Source organism: Stenella coeruleoalba (genome assembly GCF_951394435.1).
Source record: "Stenella coeruleoalba genome assembly, chromosome: 13".
In the NCBI taxonomy this organism is placed as follows: Eukaryota; Metazoa; Chordata; class Mammalia; order Artiodactyla; family Delphinidae; genus Stenella; species Stenella coeruleoalba.
The window spans coordinates 27,946,281-27,974,139 of NC_137159.1; the positions used below are offsets into that span (position 1 = coordinate 27,946,281).

General features: G+C 36.4%; 1 protein-coding gene across 6 annotated transcripts in view; it reads right to left on the bottom strand.

Annotated features, from left to right (window-relative positions):
* Window positions 1-27,859, bottom strand: part of ALMS1 (ALMS1 centrosome and basal body associated protein) — a 220,524-nt gene that overhangs the window by 158,504 nt on the left and 34,161 nt on the right. For 3 of the 6 annotated variants that reach the window (XM_079940068.1, XM_079940067.1, XM_079940066.1), the window contains exons 2-6: window positions 27,317-27,512; window positions 23,825-23,942; window positions 20,540-22,688; window positions 20,284-20,433; window positions 15,383-15,542 (exon numbers count right to left, since the gene is read on the bottom strand). In XM_079940068.1, coding sequence (XP_079796194.1) covers window positions 15,383-15,542; window positions 20,284-20,433; window positions 20,540-22,688; window positions 23,825-23,942; window positions 27,317-27,512 — 2,773 coding nt within the window. The remainder of the gene's footprint in view (window positions 1-15,382; window positions 15,543-20,283; window positions 20,434-20,539; window positions 22,689-23,824; window positions 23,943-27,316; window positions 27,513-27,859) is intronic. The other 3 variants (XM_079940071.1, XM_079940069.1, XM_079940070.1) reach the window with 2 other exon arrangements.

The following is a 27,859-nucleotide window of genomic DNA, read 5'->3' on the forward strand; positions in this document are numbered from 1 at the left end:
AGTAAACACTAGAGTACAACAGTCTGCGGTTGATTGAATCTGCAGTTATATGCAGACTACCCCCACGTTGTACAAGGGGTCAACTGTACATACAATGAAATACTACTCAGCCATTAAAAAAAAAGATGAAATCTTGCCATTTGCAACAACACAGATGGACCCTGAGGGTATTATGCTAAGTGAAATAAGTCAGAAAGAGAAGACAACACTGCATGATTTCACTCATATAAATAAGAAAATAAATAATAAATACCCGAACAAACAAACCAAACTAAAAAATACACACAGATACAGAGAAGAGAGTAGTGGTTACCAAGGGAAAGGAGGGTGGGAGGTGGCTGAAATGGATAAAGGGGGTCAACTGTATGGTGACAGAGGGAAACTACACTTTTGGTGATGAACATGCTGTAGTGCATACAGATGTCGAAACATAATGTTGTACATATGAAACATATTTAAAAATGAAAAATAAACAGATTAAAGAACATTTGTTCCAAATGATTTTCTAATTTTTCAAAGTTTTTACATGTTTTGATCATTACAAATTAATAGTGACATCTAGTACCTAGAAGGGAACAAATGAGATAACAACCAAGGAGTTAAGATATACAGCCCAGATCCTTGAAAGATGTGTTACACAAAATAACGAGTCCCTACTTAAGAAGACTTCAGCAGGAAGGAAAAGATTAGTAAAGGAAACTAGAAGAACTACTGCAAGTTAAGCTGCAAAAAGTGTAGGAGGAGACCTGTGTTCATGAAGAAATTTCTGGCAGTTCCATATAAGCTTAAGGACATACACTTCAAACTGTCAGAAGCAATGTTGATAATAAATCCACTATCATTTTTGAAATATGTTTGCATATGTAAGGAATACATGATGATGAATGGCACAGTTGTAGAGTACTACCCTCTCAGCCCTTGAAACAGGAATAAATATGCTGACTGTGAACGTTACAACATTACTATATATCTACTGAATTCTTCAAAATCCATTTTTAGGGGAAGGGTTGAAGAGAAAAGTCTGGACATGAGGAAGAAGAGAACTGCCCAGAAAAAGACTATAGTATTCCAAAAGTTTATATTGATGCCTTTTAGAGACAGACTAACAATCTGGTTAGGATTTTCTGAAGAACTGTTTACCCACTGGAGCCAAATGCTTATTAACATAGAGGATTTCTATGGGAGACAAAGAGCATAGTTTTATTTCTCAAAGTATAATCTGAAATCCTCTATGACCTCATTTAATAAGAACAACAAGCAAGTACTTTATTTCTCACAGACAAAATGAGATGCAATTCCAGTTTTGTTTTACATACAACTAAGGGCTTCTTATTAGTAATCATCAAGTGAATTATTATGGATTATTAATATTAGCACACAAAAATAAATTAGCATACTTCTGGATTTCAAGACCTCCAATTCAGTCACCACTAACAGGTCTGGCTGTCCTGAAGAGAATCTATTTTGTCTGCACAGCAAGTACACTGAAATTCCTGCAGTTTTAAAAAGGATACTGGTAATATTTTAAGTTGGTCTTTGTTTTCATTGTTGTTATTCTTGCTCTCTAATTATGAACTACTGTAACTTTACTGTTTTTACAATTTCCTAATTAGTAATTACTGATAACTAGGTAAGTATAATTTTTTGTGGGTTATTTGGTTAATCCTTGAGTAAATTGATAGATGTTTGTATCAACATTAACCTAAGTCTTCTCAAACCTAGACTATAATACATGTATATATTATAGTTCAAATAGAAATTCTTGATACCATTATTGACAAAGCAGATGTAAATATAACCCTTCCAAAGTGCCTATAGGGACTTCCCTGGTGGTCCAATGGTTGAGAATCCGCCTTCCAATGCAGGGGACGTGGGTTCAATCCCTGGTCGAGGAACTAAGATCCCACATGCCGTGGGGCAACTAACCCCACATACCACAACTACTGAGCCCGTGCGCCACAACTAGTGAGCCCACGTGCTCTGGAGCCCAAGCGCCACAACTACAGAGCCCGTGCGTCGCAACGAACAGCCTGCATGCTGCAGCGAAAGATCCTGCGTGCCGCAACAAAAGATCCTGCATGCCGCAGCTAAGACTTGACATAGACAGACAGACAGACAGACAGACAGACATATTTTTTAAAAAAAACAAAGTGCCTATATAGTGTGATACTTTATGGATGTTGTCTTGTTGACAAATGTATGTCATCTGAATAACTTGCAACGCAATATCAAGTTAAATGTAAGAAAACTGTTGAGTTTATAGGGCACTGTTTTGTAACATGAAAATCACATACAGAAGCTCATTAGATAACCTCACTTTTTTGTTGCTATCACTAAGTTCTTCTATGTGAAAGTGGTATTTGGTAAGGTAAGTGGGCTATAGACTCCTCTGCATTCCTAAAAGGGCAGCAGTTCCTAAAAGCTAAAGAACTACTGGTCTTGTGTAAAGATCATGAACCCTGCACTCAGACACAGGCTCAAATCCAAAGTTTACTATTTCCTAATAGAATAACCAGAAAGTCAGTTCCCTCATCATACCACCCTCATATGGTTGTGAAGGTTAAATGAGATAAGTATGTAATATACCTGGCAAATAGTAAGTGCACCCTTACAGAAGGGAGGGCAGGTGGAAGATGGTATTTTGGGTCTTGCTTCCAGGCCCTTCATCTTTCAGAGAATGCTCCCAATGTCCTGCCCCAAACCAAAGTCACATCTCCGAGACAGAAACCAAACAAATAACGTGAAGTAGGCTAAACCAAAGACATGACTTTAATTGTAAATTACGGCAAGAAAACTAATGGATAATTAAACCAATTAAGGTTGTGGTCAGGGATCACAAACCCTAATAACAACCAAACAACATAAAAAAAGGCATATATGCATACAAGTCATAGAGATGGCCCCATATTAATGAGATCAATAAAAGCTTTTAATACAAGAAAAAAATCCACAAGCCTTCATAATAACAACTGAAATAAAGTTGTTTATATGATTTTTCTTTTCATTTAACCCACTTTCTTGAGAACTGATCTCCCCAAAAAGGACAAAGCCTACCTCCTTATTTCACCCATCTCTTACTGAAGTCTACCCAGACATCTAATTCATTTAATATTCAATAATTCACTAAGTCCTTCAATATGTACTATTTACTAAGCACCTCTCATGGCCAGAAGTAAATAAAATATTAACAAAGCCCCAGCTCTACCCTCAAAGAGTTTAAAGTCTAGTGGGAAACAGAAATAAGTAAACAAGCAATTACTATACTATGTGTTCAGAGCAGTGATGAATGTGAGTGTTTATAGAATACCATGAGAACACATATACAAGGAGTACTGACTCTTTCTCAAGGACACATGGTGAATGGTGGAAACCAGGAAATATTTCCTAGAAGACATCTAAGCTGAGAATGAAAGGATGAAGAGTTGGGCAAAGATGGGGCACAAGGAGTAGAGGAAGAAAGTCATCCAAACAGAGAAAATAGCATCTGTAAGATCAAGGAGACTAGAGGACCTAGCATAATGAACGAATAGCAGTAGTTCAATATGATCAAAGAGACAAGTGTGAGGCTAAAGAGGTGAGCAGGGACCTCCTATGACATATTAAGGAGTTTGGAATTTATCCTGAAGGTAGCAATGGAAAGCAGGGGTTTCAAACTAGAAGTGATATTATCAAGTGTGTCATGAAAAAAGACTATTCTGGCTAATACAAAGAATGGATAGGAGGGCAGAAAAGATGACGAGTTTCCTATTACTAATGCAATAATCCAAAAAGGTGAAAACAGTAGTTTGAGAATCATAATCAAAAGGACTGTGTAAATGGACAGGGGTGAGAGCAAGAGTAGAAAGAGAAGTTTCTAGCTTGGCAACTAAGTAGATAGATGCCCATTCACTAAGAAGAAAGAGTACTTTGAAAAGATGATGATCAGTTCCGTGGAGTTCTGGGGCTATAGTGCCATGGGACATATAAATGAAGATTTTCTATAGGTAGTTAGCCACAAACATCTAGAGTATGAGACACATCTGGACAGAGTGCTACATTTGGAAGTCATCAGCCACAGAAAGTAAATGAAGCACTGGGAGCAGATATCAGCTCAGAAGAACTTAAGATCCTTTCTTGCACAAAGCATTGTTTCCTACCATGTTCCTGCTTGCTGCTGTAAACAAGCTGAGGACAGCCAGTACTGTTCCACTGACTGATACTCTTAAGTTAGGAAACAACCATCAAGATTTTTCCATGCCTTTATTATGTGCCAATATTTGTGTTAGGCATTAAACAGAAATAAAATGTGGTGCCCTTTATACATGAGGATTTTAATAAACTGTAGGTGTGCTATTTATAGTGAGGTTACATAGGTATTTAACATTCAAAAAAAAAAAGGAAGAACAGTATGGAATGAAGTAACCAAAAATCCTCTTAGAAAAAGTGGGGCTTGAGCTAGGCCTTAAATTATAAGTAGAATGTAGAGATGTGAAGAAAGGAACTGGCATTCCAGGGAAGGGAAAATGTATAAGTAAAATACCAGGGTAAGGAATGAACATGACTTTAGAGGTAGAAAAGTAAACAAAAATAACAACAATAAAATAGTTTGCCTGGAATGACCAAAATGTACAAACTTAAAGCTGGACAAATAGAATTCAGAAGGTCTTAATCAGCCAGAAGAGTTTAGATTTGACAGAGAAGAAAGAAATACATTATCACTGATGTTTAAGAAGAATAAAAGAGTTGGGTTTAGGGAAGATAAAAGGTGGAATAATGTAGTGATTAAGAATGCAGGCTCTGGAGGATATTGCCTGGGTTCACAACTGGCACTCCAATTCACCAGCTATGGGGCAAGTAATTTAACCTCTCTAAACTTCATTTTGCTCAGTTATCAAACAGGATAATAGTAGTACCTAACATCATAAGTTAGGTATAGATATAAAATAATATGATCTATGGAAATGCTTAACAAAGTAAGCAAGGAATGAATGTTAGCTATTATTTTTAGTTCATTATGGGGCAGATTTTAGAAAACCTAGGGAAAGTTCATGGCATAGGTGTCCCTACCTTCTGTGGCTAGAGATCCCTGAACTTATTCAATGTTGCCTGAGAAAGATCTTTACTTCACTTCTTACCACCGTGACTCCCTCATTTGATGATTTCTACCAACAGCCCGAAGACAATAATGCCTCCAAAGTTCTCACATATTCAAAATTCCAGTTGTCTTCTCGTCACCAGACAAAAAGAGTATAAACTCACCTTTCTCTGCTTCTCCCTGTAAACAATTCAACAGAAAATCATAAAAAGACTCTGAAAGGTTGGAAAGTGGAAGGCCAAATGGCTAGGGACCACACTTGAGGAACTTGAGGAACAACACAACACTGAGTTCCCTGGATTTTCTTTTTAATTCTCATATATCCTGAATGGACCTAGGTGAGGCTAGTGTCCTGGAACCTGCACCAAGATGGGGAAGGAGGAAGAGAAGGCCTGGATGGAATCTCCTAACCCTCTGGCCAGCAACTGATTCCAAATCTCCTGATTTCCAACCCAGTGACAGAAGGCAACCCAGGTCAGTGCTTTCCTCCCCAACAGTACTGGCAGAAACTTAAGAGAGAAGCCCACCAGCACTAAGAGGCCCAGAGAGCTGGCCCAGGAAAAGTCAGTATCCTAGAAGCCCAGAATTCCTACATCCCCCACCTAAATGTACCAGGAGGCCTAGAAAAGCACTTTTTGCCCCGACTGATGGCAGGAGCAAGAATCAAGTGGGAGATCCACTGGCATCAGGTGCCCAGGGAGCAGGCCCAGGAAAGCATCCTTCACCCTATGGGCCAATATCTCCCACTTTCCACTCAACAGCAGTAGGCCTAAGGAAGAGCATTCTACCGCATGAGCAGCACCAGCAGAGATCAAGCATGAGCCTCAGCAGCACCACTGAGCAAAGTAGACTATAATGCAAATCTGCTTTGTTCAGTGAAAACTGAAAACTAAACAGTCTCTGAAACCAAAGCCCATACAAGTAGGCCAGGACCTATATGTTACATATAAATAAGACAACTGAATGCTAAAACAGATTAAATAGGATCCCGTCTCTTACTGTAACATTCAAAATGTACAAAACACAATTAAAAATCATTCACAATATCAAGAACCAGGAACATCACAGCTTGAATGAGAAAGATAATCAGATGATTCCAACCTCAAGGTGAAACAGATGATGGAATTATCTGACAAGGATTTAAAAAGCAACCATCTTATACGCTTGAGCAAGCAATTAAGAATGTCTTGAAGAAAATGAAATAAGATAAAATCTCAGTAAAGAAACGTAAGTTATAAAAAAGAACAAATGGAAATTGAAAAAAATACAGTAACAAATAAAAGCCTCATTTGAGAGGCTCAATGACAGAATGGAAATGACAGAAAATAGAGTAAGTGAACTTGAGGACATATCAATACAATTAATAAGTCTGAACAACAGAAAGAAAATCAATTTTTAAAAGACAGGGGCTCTTGGGCTATAACAAAAGCTCTAACGTTCATATCAACAGAATGGCATAAGCAGAGGAGAAGGGGGGTGGGGGTGGGGAGGGAGGCGCTAAAAAAAACTATTCACAGAAATAATGGGAAACTTCCCAAATTTGGTGAGACATATATCTACAGGTTCAAGAAGTTAAGTGAATCCCAAATACGAAACTCAAAGATATCCACACCAAGACACAACACAATTAAATTTCAGAAGATATAGGAGAACACCAATTTGAATGATAGTAGATTTCACATCTGAAAACATGGAAGCCAGTAAGAAGTGTTATGCCATTTTGCAAGTGCTGAAAGAAAAAAACCATAAACCATTAATTCTATGTCTGGCTCAATTATCCTTCAAGAATGAATGAGGAATAAAGACACTTTCAGGTAAAGAAAATAAATCTGTCACTAATAGACTCACCCACATAGAGGGGCTGAGAAATTCTCCAACCAAAAGAAAATAGCAGGAAAAAAACCTGAAAGTTCATAAAGACCAAAAAAAACAAAAACAAAAACCACAACAGAATGGATAAAAATAGAGGAAATATAACAGACTTTCAATCTCTTTATGAGTTTCTTAAATCATATTTGATGACTGAGGAAATTGTCTAACACTATTTGCTGTTGTACTCAATATATGTTAAACGAAATATTAAAACAATTATTATTTTTAAAGTGGGAAGGGTAAAGGGAACTAATTCTACTTCACTCTCAGAGGTGAAAGTTGATACCAGTAAACAGTTATAAATTATGTATGTATATTGTAACACCTAAAGCAACCTCTAAAGAAACAATACAGTGCAATATACTCAAAATACTATAGATAGATCAAAATGTTCCTGTAATCCACAGTAATTCAAGAAAAGAGAAACAGAGGAACAAAGAGAAAACAAATACAATGGCAGACTTTAAGCCCAGTATATCAATAATGGTTTTAATGCAAATAGTCTAGTACACCAACTAAAATACAGACATTAACACAGTGTTTAAAAAAAATACAACTATATGCCCATTGTGTTTGAAGAAAATCCCTTCAAACACAATGACATAAGAAGGTTGAAGTAAAAAGACAGAAAAAGAAATACTGTACAATTTTTTAAAAGCAGTAATGGCTATAATAGCAGATAAAGTAATCTCCAGAATAAAAATAATTACTCAAAACAAAGAGCATTACCACATAATGATAAAAGGATAAATTCACCAAGAAGATTTAGCAATCTTACACGGGTATGCAACCAAATCCAGTGTGATGTGACAAAGGCAATAAGAAATGGGAATGAAAACTAAAAGAGTAAAAACTAAATCTGATTAATAAACAAAATATCTGTTCCTTTTCTGTATTCTCTATTGGCTCCCCTTTCTCCTACTATATTCTATAAAGTTTTATCCTTGGAATTTTGCTGTTCTCTATACTCAGGCTCCCCCAGAGAGCTTATCTATTCTTACAGCATAATTTAATCATGGGTTGTTGAAGTCTTTCAAATTTGTCTTTCTCATTTCCCATTTTTTCAACTGCTTCAGATGTCAAGGCAGCTGAATCTAATTTCAGGCTTTTCCCCAAACTACTATCACTCAGGAGCTCAGGGTCTTACTGGGAGGAATGAGACATAACCAAATGGTACAACTGGGTGCATCAATAGAAATAAAGCATAAGGTAAAGAGGCTGAACAGAGAGGATGTCTTGGAAGACAGGCTGCAAAAGAAGAGCACAAAGAGTGACCTACCTTCACCTAGTTCCCCACTTTTAGAGATTTACCCCAGGCACGGTAGGCTGAGAATACTGGGCTGCAGCCCCACCCGACCTTACTAGTAGGATGGAGGTTCCACTCCAGAAGAGGCGATCCAAGAAGACCAGAGAATACCATCCACACCCAACACCATTCTTATAAAGAAGGGACGTGTTACTCCAATATAAGTGGGTCACTGTTCCAACTCCCAGAGCAATGTCACAAAGCTTTTTCCCAGGAGAGGCAAGCCATATGAACAGAGAGCTCCACATATCTCCATAAGCAGACTGACTTCATTTGGAATAGAACAGGGAGAAGTTCAGGCCTAAGAACACCAGCAAAAACAATGGTGATCACAGTAAAGCAATTAAGAGGAAGCTGCTAGCTACATGATACGAAAAAGCCACACAGTAGACAAGCTAGAAGTTTAAAAGAAAGGCTCAAAGACTGACCTAAAAGACTACCTCTAAGAAAGGGCCTTACAGTAACTGAATCAGACCAGGAGCAATTTATGCCTCAAGGCATTGTTGAAAACAATACAGCAATCAGCTTAGCTGAGGCTAACAGCTGATACCAATATTGCAAGACAAACAAGAAGATTAACAAGGAGATGAAAGAGACAGTAAAAGAGAACTCAGTTAAAGCCACAGTCATAGGAGGAGGGAATGGATGGAGACCACAGTCAGGGAGGCTGTACATATACCAAAGACTCTGCTTTTGGGACTTCCCTGGTGGCGCAGTGGTTAAGACTCCATGCTCCCAATGCAGGGGGCCTGGGGTCAATCCCTGGTCAGGGAGCTAGATCCCACATGCATGCCACAACTAAGGAGCCCAACGGCTGCAACTGACAGGGCACAACCAAATAAATAAAATATTTTTTTAATAAAATAAAATAATCAAATGCAAATCCAATTAAAAAAAAAAGACTCTGCTTTCCAGTGAGGAAATTCAGAAGGTGCATACTGCAGGGGAAACAGACTTCACTTCCAAACTAGTCACTAAATAACCAGACAAGCAAAACAATAACAAATATTCTCAGCCCAGAGAGGGAATCAGTAACCAGAGCTGCAACAATATATTATCTAAAATGTCCAGTTTATAACAAAAAGTTGTGACACACGCAAAGAAAAAGAAAAGTGACCCATTCACAGGAAAAAAACAAGCAATAGAAACCGCCTTTAAGGAGACCCACATTTTGGTTTTAGCCAGCAAAGACTTCAAAGCAGTTATTATAAATATGTTCAAAGAAGAAAAGGAAACCATGCTTTAAAAATTAAAAGAAGCTTCAATGAAATCCCTATTAAACTACCAATGTCATTTTTCACAGAACTAGAACAAAAAAATTCCACAATTTGTATGGAAACACAAAAGACCCTGAATAGCCAAAGCAATCTTGAGAAAGAAAAACGGAGCTGGAGGAATCAGGCTCCCTGACTTCAGACTATACTACAAAGCTACAGTAATCAAGATAGTACGGTACTGGCACAAAACCAGAAATAAAGATCAATGGAACAGGACAGAAAGCCCAGAGATAAACGCACACACATATGGTAACCTTAACTTTGATAAAGGAGGCAAGAATAGTGGAGAAAAGTGGAGAAAAAAAGGAAGCAAGAATAGTGGAGAAAAGACAGCCTCTTCAATAAGTGGTGCTGGGAAAACTGGACAGCTACATGTAAAAGAATGAAATTAGAACACTCTCTAACACCATACACAAAAATAAACTCAAAATGGATTAAAGACCTAAATGTAAGGCCAGACACTATCAAACTCTTAGAGGAAAACACATGTAGAACACTCTATGACATAAATTACAGCAAGATCCTTTTTGACCCACTTCCTAGAGAAATGGAAATAAAAACAAAAATAAACAAATGGGACGTAATGAAACTACAAAGCTTTTGCACAGCAAAGGAAACCATAAACAAGACGAACAGACAACTCTCAGAATGGGAGAAAATATTTGCAAATGAAGCAACTGACAAAGGATTAAACTCCAAAATATACAAGCAGCTCATGCAGCTCAATAACAAAAAAACAAACAAACCAATCCAAAGATGGGCAGAAGACCTAAGCAGACATTTCTCCAAAGAAGATATACAGATTGCCAATAAACACATGGAAGGATGCTCAACATCACTAATCATTAGAGAAATGCAAATCAAAACTACAATGAGGTATTACCTCACACTGGTCAGAATGGCCATCATCAAAAAATCTACAAACAATAAATGCTGGAGAGGGTGTGGAGAAAAGAGAACCCTCTTGTACTATTGGTGGGAATGTAAATTGATACAGCCACTATGGAGAACAGTATGGAGGTTCCTTAAAAAACTAAAAACAGGGCTTCCCTGGTGGCGCAGTGGTTGGGAGTCTGCCTGCCGATGCAGAGGACACGGGTTCGTGCCCCGGTGCGGGAAGATCCCACATGCCGCGGAGCGGCTAGGCCCGTGAGCCATGGCCGCTGAGCCTGCGCGTCCGGAGCCTGTGCTCTGCGACGGGAGAGGCCACAACAGTGAGAGGCCCGCATACCACAACAACAAAAAAAAACACAAACTAAAAACAGAACTACCATACGACCCAGCAATCCCACTACTGGGCATATACCCTGAGAAAGCCATAATTCAAAAAGTCATGTACCACAATGTTCATTGCAGCCCTACTTACAATAGCCCGGACATGGAAGCAACCTAAATGTCCATCGACAGATGAATGGATAAAGAAGATGTGGCACAAATATACAATGGAATATTAGCCATAAAAAGAAATGAAATTGAGTTATTTATAGTGAGGTGGATGGACGTACAGACTGTTCATACAGAGTGAAGTAAGTCAGAAAGAGAAAAACAAATACTGTATGCTAACAAATATATATATGGAATCTAAAAAAAATTAAAATAAATTGGTTCTGAAGAACCTTGGGGCAGGACAGGAATAAAGACGCAGACGTAGAGAATGGACTTGAGGACATGGGGACGGGGAAGGGTAAGCTGGGACAAAGTGAGAGAGTGGCATGGACATATATACACTGCCAAATGTAAAACAGATAGCTAGTGGGAAGCAGTCACATAGCACAGGGAGATCAGCTCAGTGCTTTGTGTTCACCTAGAGGGGTGGGATAGGGAGGGTGAGAGGGAGAGGCAAGAGGGAGGAGATATGGGGATATATGTACACATATAGCTGATTCATTTTGTTATACAGCAGAAACTAACACAGCATTGTAAAGCAATTATACTCTAATAAAGATGTTAAGAAAACATTAAAAAATAAAATTAAAAGAAAGTAATGGCAATGTCTCATCAAATAGAAAATAAGCTAACAGAACTTACAAAAGAAGCAAATGGAAGTTCTGGGGTTGAAAAGTACAACTAAAATGAAAAATTTCCTAGAGGCTCAACAGTAAATAGGGACAGACAGAAGAATCAGTGAATATGATGATAACAGAGACTATGCAAGCTGAAGGACAGCAAAAAAAAAGAATAAATAAAAATGAACAAAGGCTCAGAGAGCTATTTGACAAGATTAAGTGTACTGACATATGTATAATGGGGGATATCTGAGACAGAAAAGAGCAGAAAAAAATAATGTCTGAAAACTCCCCAAATTTGATGAAAAACATTATCCTACACATCTGAGAATCCCAATGAACTCAATGATAAACAGAGAGATCTATGCCAACACATCATAATCAAAATCAAAATGCTGAAAGACGAAGAGAATATCCTGAAAGCAGCAAGAAAAAAAACAAATCACATACAATGGAACACTAATAAGAATAGCTGATTTCTCACCAGAAACAATAAAGGCAGAATACAGTGAGTGGAAAGACATATTCAAAGTGCTGGAAAAAACTGTCAACCAAGAATTCAAAACCCAGCAAAACTATCTTTCGAAAAGATAATATAAAAACATTCCCAGATATACAAAAACTGAGAGAATTTGTTGGTGGCAGGCCCATCTTACAAAAAATACTAAAGGAAGTTCTTCAGGCTGAAAGCAAGTGATACCAAACAGCAATTCGAATTTACAGAACAAAACAAATAGTGCTAGTAAAGATAATTATGTTAGGTAATTACAAAAAGACAGGACACTTGCATATTTTCCTTTCTTCTAACAGATTTTAAAAGCAAGCTTACATAAAACAACACATATATAATTGTATTATTGGGGCTATAACATATAGAAATGTAACATATTCAACTATAACATCAAAAGGAAGTACATGGGAGCAAACTTAGAGTACAGCAAGGAAATGACACTGGGTGATAACAAATCCACAGGAACAAATAAAGAGAATAAGAAAAAAGAATAAATTCAAATATTAATGTAATAAGCTCTATAAATATAAATATTTGCTCTCTCTACTTCTCTGAGCTTCTTTAAAATACATAAAATTATATAAATAATTATGACAATGTAACAATCTACTCTTGGGTTTGTAACATATAGGTGTATTATGTATTATAATAATTGCAAATACAAAGAAGAGGGAATAGATCTATATAGGAGAAACATCTCTGTATCACACTAGAATTTAGTTAGTATAAACTGGGAGTATATTCTGGTAAGATAAATTTTATAAACCCTAGAGCAACCACTAATAATATAACTTTAAAAATTAGCTAGGACTTCCCTGGTGGCGCAGTGGTTAAGAATCCGCCTGCCAATGCAGGGGACACGGGTTCGAGCCCTGGTCCGGGAAGATACCACATGCCGCAGAGAAACTAAGCCCGTGTGCAACAACTAATGAGCCTGTGAGCCACAACTACTGAAGCCCACATGCCACAACTACTGAAGCCCACATGCCACAACTACTGAAGACTGTGCACCTAGAGCCCATGCTCCGCAACAAGAGAAGCCACCGCAGTGAGAAGCCCACACACCACAACAAAGAGTAGCCCCTGCTTGCCGCAACTAGGGAAAGCCCACATGCAGCAACAAAAACCCAACACAGCCAAAAATAAAATAAATAAAAATAAATAATTCACTTTTTAAAAAGTAAAAATTAGCTAGAAAATTATTAAAGAAATTAAAATACTGGAAAATATTCACTTAATGCAATAAAAAGCAGTAAAGGATGAACAGAAGAACAAAAGAGTCATAAGGCATATGGAAAAGAAAAAGTAAATCAGCAAGTATAAATCCAATGTTATCAATAATTACATTAAATGTGAATGGATTAAACAATCACATCAAAGGCAAAGATTGGGGCTTCCCTGGTGGTGCAGTGGTTGGGAATCCGCCTGCTAATGCAGGGGACGCGGGTTCATGCCCCGGTCCAGGAGGATCCCACATGCCGCGGAGCGGCTGGGCCCATCGGCCATGGCCACTGAGCCTGAGTATCCGGAGCCTGTGCTACGCGACGGGAGAGGCCGCAGTGGTGAGAGGCCCGCATACCGCAAAAAAAAAAGGCAAAGACTGTCAGTCTGGAATTAAGAAATAAAAAGATACAATTATAAGCTATTTACAAGAGATACAGTTCAGTTTCAAAAACATAAATAGGTTGAAAGTACAGGGATGAAAAAAGATACAACATTCAAGCAGCAACCATAAGAACTGGAAAGTCCACAGAGACATAAGACAAAATAGACCTTAAAACAAAAAAATATGTTTCTAGAATTAAAGAGGGACAACAGCAAAAAGGTCAATTCATCAGGAATATATAACAATTACAAACATAAATGCACTTAATATCAAAGTCTCAAAATATATGAAACAATTCTGACAGAAAAGGGAAAAACAGACAAACAATAATAATTGGAGACTTCAATACCCTACTTTCAAAAATGGAGAAAACTAGCAGAAGATCAACAAGGATCAGAAGACTTGAACACTATAAACCCACTAGAACTAAGAGACATGTATAGAACACACCACCTAACAACAGCAGAATGCACATTTCTTCTCAAGCACAAACCATACATTCTACCGGATAAACATGGTAGGACATAAAACATGCCTCAGTTAAATTTAAAAGCACAAAAATCCTATAAAGTATATTAGGAAATAGTTTAGATGAATTAAAACAAAAACACAACAAGCCAAAACTTAAGGCACACAGCTAAAGTAGTGTTTAGATCTATCAACGTAAATACCTACATTAAAAAGAAAAATCTCAAATCAATAACATAACATTTAGGGAAACGTAAACCAAAACTACAAGATACCACTTCACAGCCACCAGAATGGCTATAATCAGAAAGACAGAAAAACAAGTGTTGTGGAGGGTGTGGAGAAACTTCACTGGAACCCTCATAATGCTGGTGGGAATGTAATATGGTGCATATTCTTTGGAAAACAGTTTAGCAGTTATTCAAAATGTTAAACACTGTTACCATGAACGAGAAATTCCCACTCCTAGATATATACCAAAGAGAAATAAAAATAACAAATACACAAACCTGTACGTGAATGTTCATAACAGCATTATTCCTAAGGGTCAAAAAGTGGAAAACAACCCAAGTGTCCATCAACTGATGAACAGGTAAACAATATGTGACATATCCATCCTATGGCAATAAAAAGGAATGAGTACCGATATACACTATAACATGGATAAATCTTGAAAACGTACTCAGTAAAAGAAGCCAGCCACAAAAGATCTCATATTGTATGATTTCACTCACGTGAAAATGTCCAGGATAGGCATCTCCAACCTCAGCTGACTTCTCAGAACTACTGCCAATCCATCTGCTTATCCTTGGTCAGCTCCACCCCCTATTCACTTCAACATAAATTCTAAGCCTTCACCAAGCCACTCTCCTCAAATCCCTTAACTCACCTCCACAACTCTCAACCTCCCTCAGCAGACAATCTTGCTTTCTACCTCAAAACTAATCTCTCAGTTTCCTCTCTGTAAACGTGTATCTGTTCTTATGCTCATTTAATTCCCTTTTCCCTTCAAGTCACAGAAAGGAATATAGAAACAAACTGACTCTAATATCAGACTCCTCCATGTAATTCAGTTCTAAACACTGTCATGAAGAATGCAATGAAAATCAAATGGTTCATCTAACAAAAGATCTGAGGATCTATAAATACACCTAATCCAAAGTTAACATTATTGCAGGAGTTCAAAAGTAAAAAATTAGGCACAGTAAGATATTTTTAACAAGCTAGTCATAAGGACACTTGATATCTCCTTCTTTACATACCTGTTGAATGTTTGAAAGTCCCTGGCACAGTGTCAGGAGATACCCTCAACATTCTGAGATCTGAAGAGTGATACTCCAACTCTCTAGTTGGCTCATGAGGAACAGATGGAGGCAATACAGATGCAAAAGACTGATTAATGTCCATATTAGAAAGACATACCTATGAAAAGAGATAAAAAATGAAGAAAATAAGATTAATTTTAGACTTCATCTACTAAAAAATAACCTCATTTTTATGAAAATGAATGTTAAGCAGTTATACCAGTTCCTCAAGATCATATTCTCAACCCTCCTGAATTCATATATAGATCATATCTTGTTTGGTTAATTCCAGGAAGGCTCTACAAATTATTTGAGGGTTTGGAAGTCTACCTGTATAGAATATTACAGATAGGGGACCTAGAAGTGTTCTATTACTCAGAAGTTTGCTACTTAACAATAGTATGATCTGAACTATGGTAATATTCTTGACAAGCTCAAGGACTTGTTTTTTAAGAAGGAGAGGTATGTTAGGGAAAGGAAAGAGGAAAGGAGGGAAGAGAGAACAGAAATATTTTCAAGAAATCCACAAATGTTTAGAAGAAAAATAAACGCATCAAAGAACTGTATCTGTGATCAGTTACCAAAAATCATAAGTTCTCAAATTTTTTGAAACAAAAGTAGTGGGAAATATAAACTGATGAAGTAAAGGTTAAATGCTGAAAAAGAAGTTCCTGAAGTTTCATGACATTCCAGCAAGTCCTTGTTAAAAAAGAAATCAGAGGGGACTTCCCTGGCAGTCCAGTGGTTAAGACTTCGCCTTCCAATGCAGGGGTGTGGGTTCGATCCCTGGTTGGGGAGCTAAGATCCCACATGCCTCATAGCCAGAAAAACAAAACATAAAACAGAAGCAATATTGTAACAAATTCAACAGACTTTAAAAATGGTCCATATCAAAAAAAAATCTTAAAAAAAAAAGAAATTAGAAACTATTAGTACTGATGTTGGTACATAAACATTACACAACTTTTCACCAAATTCACAGTATACTCTCATATAAAAACAACATACCACTTTTATTTTCCTAAAAAGTTATTCCAGTGCTGCCCTCTCAGGAGGGAGTCTAAAAATGTACATAAACATGAATTTTTCTATCCTCTTTTATGAAAGATTTTTCAGTGTGTAGTAACAAATATTCTTAAGAAGCTGGCAGAATGTGGAAATAAATAATTCTACTTCTACTGCCCATATAGTTTCTCTAGACCCATGGTTCTCAAATGGGGAAGATTTTGCACTCCCCCACCTCCCCCCACCAAGGAACGTGTGGCAATACCTGGAGACATTTTTCGCTGTCATAACTTTAGTGGGGGTAATGTTACTGACATCTAGTAAGTAGAGGCCAGGGATGTTGCTAAACATCCTAAAATACACAGAACAGCCCCCCACAACAAAGAATTATCCAATCCCAAAGCAATAGTGTAGAGGAACCCTGCTCTAAACATAGCACAAAGTTCTTAGTTTTCAATTATCCTACTGCCAAAGGAGACATGCAGCTCATTAACAGCATGGGTTTGAACTGCACTGGTTCACTTACACATGGATTTTTTTTTTTCAATAGTAAATACTACAGTACTACACACGATCCAAGATTGGTTGAATCTGTGGATGTGGAAGAACCATGAATATGGTGGAATCGGGGATACAGGGGGCCAACTGTGGATCTTCAACTTCGCAGAGGGTCAGTGCCCCTAATTCCCACATTGTTCAGTCAACTGTATATATCACATATATGATAGATAAATACTTGTGTGTGCTCATGCAGGCACTGTGTTTAATAGAAGTTTTCCCCTAAAGCTTCCAAACATAGGGGAAAAAATTTCTATTCCAATCTTGACTTTGATAACATTTCAAAGCTTCGAAATATATAGATTATTAGAGCAGTTAATAAAAAAGAAAATGCAGAATGAAAAAGATGAGATATATTTATTTAAGAGATCAACAGATGTTTGTCACTAAAAATTAAAGGAGTCAGGAGGGAAAAAAAAAATCAAGATTTGTTTATCTCCTAGTTTTTATCAATAATGAAGACAGAATCAAAGACAATGAAGAAACCAAGAAATGCTAACACCTCTATAAGAACTGAGAAAATCTGTAAGTCACTCTGATTTTAGGAAAAAAATGAATTATTCTGATCTAAGCAAGGTGAATTTGAGATGTTGGGACTATTCACAGGAAAATTTCATGCAAGAAATTTCTACCTAGGAGAAATAATACTAGGGTCTTAAAATAGAGATGATAACCATCCACACAGAGAAAAGCATTTAAACCTTGAGAGGCAACAAATTCTTTGGGATGGAGGGGGGACCAACAAAACAAACACGAAAGAAATCTAAGGAGTCAACCTTAAATAATATTTAAGAGTTACGTGGCCAAAATAAGGGATACTAAAACAGTATTTTATTATAGAGGTTAAAAGAATGGAATATGCTGCTGCCAGGAACAAGGAGAGAGAAGGAACAGAATAATGAATTAGAGTAGGAAGTCCTGGTAAGAGTCTAATGGTCTAGTTTCAGTAAAGGGAACTAACAGCCAGGCACTAACCATGTAAGTGCTACATACCTTACACCCCATTTAACATAACAACATTTGAGGTTGATTATTATTGTTCCTATTCTTTATGTAGACAAGGAAGGAGAGTGATCCTCCAAAATCATTTGCCCAAGGCACAAGGCTAATAACAAAGTAACTGAACAGGGTTTTGACTCCAATTCTCAAGTCTCTTCATAGCCCTAACCTACATCATACATAAGTGGATACCCAAATAATCATTTAGAGAATGATGGATACGTATCAAAGTGAGGCAAACAAGTATGAATGCCTCTTCTGAGACACAGATGAGAATAAGGAAGAAACCAAAGAGTAGGCAAACCCCCTGAGAGCAAGCTGGGCCACGCAGGAAGATTATCATCATGTCTGGCTCATTGTTTCCCTCATATTAGCATTACGTAACTCCCAGACCATAGAAGAGAGCTAAGAGTGAAAGACAATATAGAGAACAGCATCCTCCCTGGACTAAAAACCTACAGTTAAGGGCAAATAAAATTTGAAATTGTGTCACAGTTAATCTCAGCACAACACTGTTAACTGAATATACATCTTCATGTCTTTAAATATATTTTATCTACATGAAAAGTTGATGACATAAATTACAAAAGTAGCACTATCAAAAAAATTAGAAACTCTCAATTTAAATATAATTAACACTGCTGTATGTTATATATGAAAGTTGTTAAAAGTAAATCCTAAGAGTTTTCATCACCAGGAAAAAATATTTTTTCTATTTCTTTAATTTTGTATCCATATGAGACGATGGATGTTCACTAACTTTATTGTGGTCATCATTTCATGATGTATGTAAGTCAAGTCATTACACTGCATCCCTTAAACTTATACTGTGTTGTATGTCAATTATACCTCAATAAAACTGGAAGAAAAAGGCAAAAAGAAACTCAAAGTTTAAAATTGATATTTTGTTTCTCATTCTTATTAAAACTAACTCTGACCTTCACTCTTGCCAAAATGATGCAAAATCTTGGCTTTGGTTTCACTGAAGAACAGTTTATGGTATAGTGGTTAAGTATATTGACAAGGTTAGTTTCAAATACTAGTTCCCCTACTTGCAAGTTCCTTAACCCTCTAAATATCAATTGTAAAATGGGGATGATAATAATCCCCAACAATCCTCCCTGACAGGATTGACCAAAGGCCTAAATGAATTGAGGCATGTAAGTAAATCTCTTAGCATATTATTTGAGCACAGTGTGTTAGCTATAATTTTCATCCCCATCGTTATTAAATTGAAAATTAGAATTAAACAATGTCTAGAATGTTGAAGAAAATAAAACTAACCTAACAGTTCTCTATATTAAAATTTTTAAATAAATTGTAAATAAAAGGAAAAATTCATCACAATATCTTTCTTCAGTTTCTCTTTTCAACTACCTGAACCTAAAGGTCAAAATATAATTGCAGGGACTTCCCTGGTGGTCCAGCGGTTGAAACTCTGCACTCTCAATACAGGGGCCCAGGGTTCGATCCCTGGTCAGGGAACTAGATCCCACATGCCGCAACTAAGACCCGGCGTAATGAAATAAATAAATAAATAAATATTTTAAAATATAATTGCAACTCAAACTAGCAGCTTTCCAATGACATACTAATCTTATACATGGGAAAACTGGAAAAGGAAAGTAACATTAAGTATACCACATATATGACCTAACTGTCTTTAATGACTAACAGAATGTAAGGATATATTATCAGGAAGTGGGACCCAGATTGGAGCTGACAGTATCAGACAAAACCGGATGAGCAATGGGACCAGAGAAACATTAAAGCCAAAAGATCCAAGGATCCAGGTAAATGAAGCCTTGTACATAAAAGAAAATTGTGACTTCAAGATACCTCTGAAGTTAAAATCTTTCAGGGGTTTCTAAACAAATACTTGAATATGTCAGGGCCTATATACCAAGGCCTGTACATTGAAGGCCAGAGGGGGAAAAAAGCACAACTGAATATCTCCATGAATGAGTCTAATCTTAACACCATCCCAAAGGTTCCTGCTGGCACAATTTGGAAGAGTTAAGATGCCTCAAGATGAAAGGCCTGCAAGCTCCAAAGGATGGCCTTTTCCAAAACACCACAGAAGTCACTAAATCTCATGGTCTACGAAGCACAAATATTTCTTTTACGCCAACCTCTAACAAATTAATGCAGCATATTCCTGGATATCAGATGAAAACCAGATTACACATCACAATTTGGTATTAGAGGATATAAATGGCCCTATACTTTCATCCCCATTTTTCAACTAAAATATTTCTTTCCCTACCGCATAAGAAATGTCAAACAGAAAAACTTACAGGCTCTTCAAAACTGCTCTCTTCCTTAGATGGTAGCTGTACAGTAGACTGCCAGTGCAGGGAGCTGTCACAAATCTCTAGATCATCAAGCAAATTTTCTAAACCTGCTAGCTTAATGCACTCACCAGTCAAGTCACCTTGGTCACATATCTGGGAAACAGTAAAGAGTAAAAGTAAAAACAAATAACAATACCATTTTCTGAAACAATACTGGAAAAGACCATGTCTCTCCCCAACAATCATTTTATTGTCTCACCTCTCTTTGTAGTTCAACAACTCTTTTCCTGCATACAACATCATTTTCATCTAGGCTACAGCATTCAGTATCATCATCCAGAGTATAGATGTCAGATTCAGCCTTCCCCTGCAGGCCCTCTACAAAATAGGAGTCATTTTGCATAATTGTATAGACAGTAAAACTGGACTTGGCTCCCACAGGCCAAGGAATTTCACCTTGGTCTATATCAGCTTTCAGCAATGTCTCTTGGCCAACTGCAATTAATGATGCATCACTGATCACTGGCAAAGTACCTTGTGACTTTGCATTACATGCCACCAAGTTTGCTGAAAAGCTGCTTCCTACAGTTGCAGATGGACCTTCAATGACGTTACTAGAGTTTCCATTCTTACCCAAAATACAGTTTGAGGAATCTGCAACTTCTTCAAAGGTGTGCTGCTTTAAATCTTGTAAAACCAAAGAATCTGAAGTCCATACTTTCATTGGATAAATAATGTTTGAAGATCCTAACTTCTCTGCAAGGTCAAGAGCAGAAACAGACTTTATCTTCCCAATGGGAAGAAATGGTTCATTGTCTGTATCATACTGAAATAAAGCTGACTGTGTCTTGCCAAGACCAACAGCCTGTCTGAGAGATTTTTCACTTAAAGAAGATGACGACTTAAGCTCTGGACTAAGAGAAAGTGGCTTAATGAATATTTCCTGAGGAGCACTGGGGAGTGATTTTATATTAGGATGCCAGTACAGGGAGCTATCACCATCATCTTTTTTATACAACAATGGTTTTGAAGCTGCTGATTCAAACACCCCAGGAGTAGATTGATAGTGTGGGTGATTAAGTTTATCAAAGAAAAAGTTTTCAGCATAATTTAATAGGGAAAGATCTGGATTTTTTGGTTCATTTTCTTGGCTGTCATTTGTTAAAGATTTATTGATGTCAGTTTGGATTTCATTTACTGTACTCTCTTTCTCAGAAGGTTCAATAGAGGCAATAACTGCCTGAAAGGCTACATTTTCAGTAGCATCAACATTTTTCCCACCAAAAGCAGAAGGTGGCTTTTGGTTTCCTTCTTCTTGAAAACACAGCTGTTCTGATGTCTCATCTGAGTTGGATTTAATAGTCTGAAGAGGACCACCAAAAACCTCCATCTTAGAGGTATCATGCCCCGTGGAGAGTATATGTGCTTCTGACACTTCTACAGAATTATCAGTAACTACAACATTCTCAATATATTGTATTTCTGAAGATCTGGGATGCACCTCTGATAATACTAAAGTATTTCTATTCTCCTTTAGTTCAAAACATTGAGATAATTCTTTCCCCAGATCTTCTTCAATTCCTTTATAACCCTCCAAAGAATCCATCTTTTGTTTCATCTCATTCTCAGCAGGAGCCCTTAAATAAACACTCTCAAAATAATGACTATCAGCTGTCAAGGGAACCTCTCTTCCTCCTCTTTCCAACAAACAATGCAAAAAACAATGTGGCGTTTTACTATAAAAGCGAGGAGCAACTTCATGTGGAAAAGAAACACAGTCCTTACTGATTAGACATATTTCTGGATGGTGTGAAGCTCCCTGTTTGCTCCATGGCATATCTGAAAAAGGGGCACTAAAATTGTCACTTTCCTTATGAATTTTATTTTTATCAATTGTGTCAGATGAATCTGAATAAGAATCATGGTCCTTACTGGTTAAATATTTTTCTAACTGTTGTAAAGCTTCCTGTTTCCCATATTGCACATATGAACAAGAAGCATCAAAACTGTCACTTCCTTTAGGAGTTATGTATTCATCACTTGTATCAGATGCAGTTGAAAAAGAAACTTGATCTTTATCAGCTAAATTGGTTTCTGGCTCCTGTATAACTTCTTGTGTCTTCCATGACATATATGAATAAAGAGCATCATAACTATCAGAGTCTTTGGGGGTTTTCAGATCCTCAAGTGTATCAGGTGAAACAATCTCTTCTTTAGTCCCTTGTTCAAGAGTTAATAAAGAGCGCTGAGAGTCAATAGCTGTACTACCTATAAGTGGGTGCTGAGATACTCTAAAGCAACTGTTAACTAAGTTTGAAGCTACTTCTGAGGCTGCCTGGAATAAAGCTTCACTAACTTCCGACGGTCGAGAAAACCATTCAGTGTCTTCAGACTTACCAGGAATTCCCCTGAAAATATACAGTTAAAAATAAATAAATAACACATTAAAAACATTTATTTTTTAAAATACTAACATGAAAAAATACAAAACTGATATGTCACTGAAATCGAGGTTATTTGAAAGTATATTGAAAAACAAAGTCCTAATTTCAAATTCCTTTAGGGTGGCTAATGATTGAACAAAGCAAATTCTTTTAAAACAGAAGGTAAACTACCATCCTATGACCCTGATATTTTCTCAGGCTTCCCTCAAAACAATATTGCCCCAAAAAGTGATTCTTTAAATGAAAATATCAAACTTTACTATTTAAAATGCGTAGTTTATCACCTACCATAATTTAATATTCATTTAACCTGCATTAATTCTTCTACTACTCATTTATTATGCTCTTGAAAACCAATTAAGTGAGCTACTCCCCAAACAAAACAGTAACCTAAGCATTGGTTGACTATTGTGTATAGAACACTTTTCACAAAAGTAATTTTAAAGTAATACATAGCACAGGGCAGAGGTTTTTACTCTGTAAACATTTATACTTTTTAATTTAAGGCTTCTTTTTTATTTCTAAAAGAAGAAAACATATTCTTGGATAATTCCAAATATGCTTTGGAGAATTCCAGACTTGTCTCTCATTATGACTAAAGGGCATTAATTTGGAGTAACTGTTAATTTCGATGTGTTTATTAGAAAAATCGTGTTAGTTCATATTCGCACCTCCTATGAAGGAGAGATAGCTAGATTCATTCAATATTGGCTGACAAAAATGACAGTGCCAAACAAGCTAGTGACCATGAAATGAATGCTTTTTACAGAATGGGTGTGGGCTGATGAGCAGCAAAAGGGAAGATTTAGAAGGAAGAAAATTAGTGTGCCTTCTAAATTAAAATATGCCTAATATACTAGAATACATTAGAAATTATTTTTAAAGAAACCGAAGTCCCCTGGCTCATTTTTACACATATTACTATGCCAAATTAACATGTATCATGCCTTAATTTAGGGCCTTGTTATCTTCAGAGTGTGTACTGAGAATATCTAGCTCCCAACCCAAAGTCTCACCTGAAGTCATTAATATTAGTAACAACTTAGAAGAAAAGAAAGAGTAGAAAGGTTACATGCAAACAGAAAAATAAATCATCCTACCTCAGAGGAGCAAAATCTAGTTCACTTTGGTGAAACAAGGAATCAGGCCCAAACTCTTGATCTTTTGTCAAACATGTCAGCAAAGGCAAATCAGGAGAAGCGAAATTGTCTTGTATGACTGCAAAGTTTCAAATATAAAGATGTTGGGAATGCTGAAAATTAATTGTTTAGCTTATATAGTATTTTAAAGAACCTAAATATGCTGCCATCTGGAAGTTTCTACAAGCATTAGAATGATAATATAACAGCAGCAGCAGCAAATACCATTTATTAATAGCCTGACAAGATCCAGGCACTTAACATACAATATTTTATTTAATCCTCATAACAACCTTGAAGTATAGGTATTTTTATACCCATCTTATAGATGAGGAAACATGATCATAAATCTTAAAGAATACTAAGTAATTTGTCCACATTCAAATAGATTAAGTACCAGAGTGCAATCTGAATCTAAACACTCTACTTTTTAGCAAGTGCTCCTAACCATTATGAGTGTTTCTTCCTATCTTACATCAAAGTGTGGTCCACAGACTCCCAGGCATCCCTAAGACACTCTCAGAAGATGCCTGGGGTCAAAATTATATTCAAAGTAATATTAACATATCATGTGCCTTATTCACTCTCACTCTCTCATAAGGATACACTGGAATTTTCCAGAAGCTACATTACCTATGATAAAGCAACATCCTGAATGCAGAAGCCACCTGTCTTCTATTAAGTCAGACATTACAGTTTTTTCTTTTTTAAGTAAAACAACGCTAGTCTTCTAAACATTTTTGGTTTGGAAAATAGTTATTTTTCTAAAAAACTAGATAATTTATGTTAACATGCAATGCAGTTGTTACTTTTTAATGAGTTGATAAATATTTTTTAAATTTCTCAGTTTTAATAATTTCTAATATGGGAAAATATCAATAATCCACATCAACAAAAGTTCTCAGTAACTTTAAAGTGTGTCAAGGAAATTCTGTGAACAAGAAGTTTGAGAATTGCTAATATAAAGGAAAAAAAGTTCTTCTGAATTCCTGAATGCCACCTTAAATAAGGTTTATTATAATGTCCTTAAATATGTACAACTAGGTATAAACTCCTTATTCCTTATAGTATTTCTACAACTATAAAACAAAAAAATATTAATAGAAACAAAACTATAAAACCAACAGCATTCTATTTCATATTAATTTAAATAGATTGGTGATGTTTTGCTAAAACTGAATTGTTCTTTCAATATAAAGGCAATACTGTTGCTACAGTATACTTTCTTGATTTCAGAATGCCTCTAATAATACTGCATACCTTCCCTATCATAACTGTCACACTCTTGTTTTAATCTTTGGTCTGTCTGCTTCCCACCTAGGTTATCAACTCCATGTCTGCATTATTCACAGCTGTACCCTCAGTGCCTAGCAAAGTACCAGCTACATTTAGTAGGCACTCAAAATACAATTATTTATTTACTGAATGGATTAATTAAAAATAAGAAACTGAAAGATAACGATAACCTTTACCACCAAGGACTAATCGGTATGGTTCCTCTTTGGCTACAGACTCAGTCTTAAACCTTCATAACAGAAATCTTTACCCCTCTAAGAATCATGAAGATTTTTTAACAAAGACCCCACATTTCCTCACATTTTGGCAATTACTGATGGCCTGGATCACTCTTTTTTGAGATACCTAACTGTTCTGGCACCAGTCATCATCATGACATTTGCCATTGGTGAGGTACACCCTACAATGACTGGATTCAAGCATAACAAAAAAGCAATGATGAAATTTCCTCTGGCCATCAGATCCTGGGATCTAATAATTAAAATGTTCTACTTTATCTATAGTAAATGAGAAGCTGGAGTTATAAAACTTTACATTAGAAAATACATTAGAAGCCATGTAGCACAATCTCCAACCCAATGCTGAAACTATCCTATTAGAGAACTTCGCTTGACATTTTGCTATGACATAATGCTCACTTTTTTTTGTTATACAGCCTTTCCAGTATTAAATGGCTCTATGAGAAAGTTCTTTCTTGTATCAAGTTGAAAACAGCCTCCCTATAAGCTACGTAGTCTCATTTTAACCTCTAGAATAGGAATTAGCAAACATTTTCTATAAAAGGTCAGCTAGTAAATATTTTACGCTTTGTTGATCACACATGGTATCTCTATCCTATATACTTCTTTTCTTTTTACAATCCTTTAAAAATGCTAAAACCTTTTCTAGCTCACAAAATCAGGCCTTAGACTATGGCTAGTAGTTTGCAGACTCCTGCTCTAAACCACTATCCAACTCATCCCATGGTACTATTATTTTCCTTTTACTGTATTGTCTTCCCAAAAGAAGAAGTAGCTTTCATCTATATATCCCTAGCATCCAACACACAATAGGCACTTAGATATTTGTTAAATAAATGAATAAATGAAAAATACATTGCTTCCTCTTTAGCATGACAGCCCTTCAAATACCTGATCATAGCAAAGTCCTCCCTTTCATCTACTATCATAGTAATCTCCTCCCACAAGGGAACTCTAATGTTAACATCTTTCTTAAAATATAAAACTAAAATTGACTTTGATGATCTACATCACTGAATATACTGGCACTAGTATTTTTACTTGGATAGTATTTGCTTGTATTTGAAAGGAACTTGTTGAATTAATTCCTAATTCTTGCTCCTCTACAAAACTGATACAACTCCATGGTTGAATCCCACTCCCCTGACAAAAGTTAATTGTAAAATATGTGGTTGTGGCATTTTCTTCAATTTTTGAAAATAAAAATCTGAAGAAAACGGAAGGAAAAACCAAAGAATATTTGTCTGAATTATGATTTAGGAATGAAAAAACTGAAATTACCATATTGGCTAAGCATTCTTATATATGTGCAACAATCCAAAGTAATGATAATACAATTCTACCTCCTACCTTGATGATTTGAAAAGTACTTAAAGTTCATCTTTTGTAAAGAGCTAATAAATCAGTTCCACATTAAACAGAGGAAAGCAGGAAGCTCTACCTCAGACAAGTCATTTAACCTCTTTATCTCAATGTCTGGGTCTGAAAACTTAGGATAATAATATATGTCTTAACTAATTTTAAGAATCTAATGAGCTTAAGCATGAACATTTGTTTTTTGTTTGTTTTTTATACATCATGGAGCCTCCACTGCTGAGAGAAGTAGTCAAAGGATAAATATATGGTTTACATATATGTTTACAAATTCAGGACTAAGGAGGCATACCCACTAGAGGAAGTTACCACTTTTTTCCCTTCTGAGAGCAACAAGGGGAGATAAAATGAGGAGCAACTGCACATTTAAATATAACTAGGCCAGCTGGCCAGTGTGGAAAACGAGAAATAAGCTACTACCTTTGAGTACAGTTCTACAGAGCTCCTCAGTTCAAGAAAGGATTTAGACGCAAGATTTGCACTCCCCCATAAGTATTTTACAAATGTGAGGTATTACTACTAGTTAAAAATAAAAAGGCATTACCTAGCAATGGCGAACATAAGAGATCTCTGTTCGACTCCTTTACTTGATTTTCTGATTGGGTCAATATACCTTCCTCCAGAGAGGGGAAGTCTGTCACTTCAGTCCCTTTCTCTCTCACATTAAACCTGGTCTGGGTTGTATCCAAGGTGTGGGAAGAGTCCATTTCTTGAGGAAGATAATGCCAAGATTCTGTTCTCTAAAACAATAATTTTGAAGGAAAATATGCTAAATCATTAACTGAGTTACCATACATATTAACATTTAGATTAAAACGTCCCTTCACGTAGGATACAGCTTCCTATTTCACAACATTCTCATCAAAATTTGTAAAAAGTAAAGCTGTTCTGTGTTTTTCACAATATTGATAACATTTTTGATCTTTTCCCATTATTACCCATCTTTCAACATGTTGAATCACTGGCATTTCTGCTATTCTTTAATAGTTACTTCTCATCATTAAAACAATAAATTTGGTTCTTCATGATGAAATCTTACAATGTGATAATAATAAAACTGAAAAAAAGATTCCAAACCTAAAGCTAC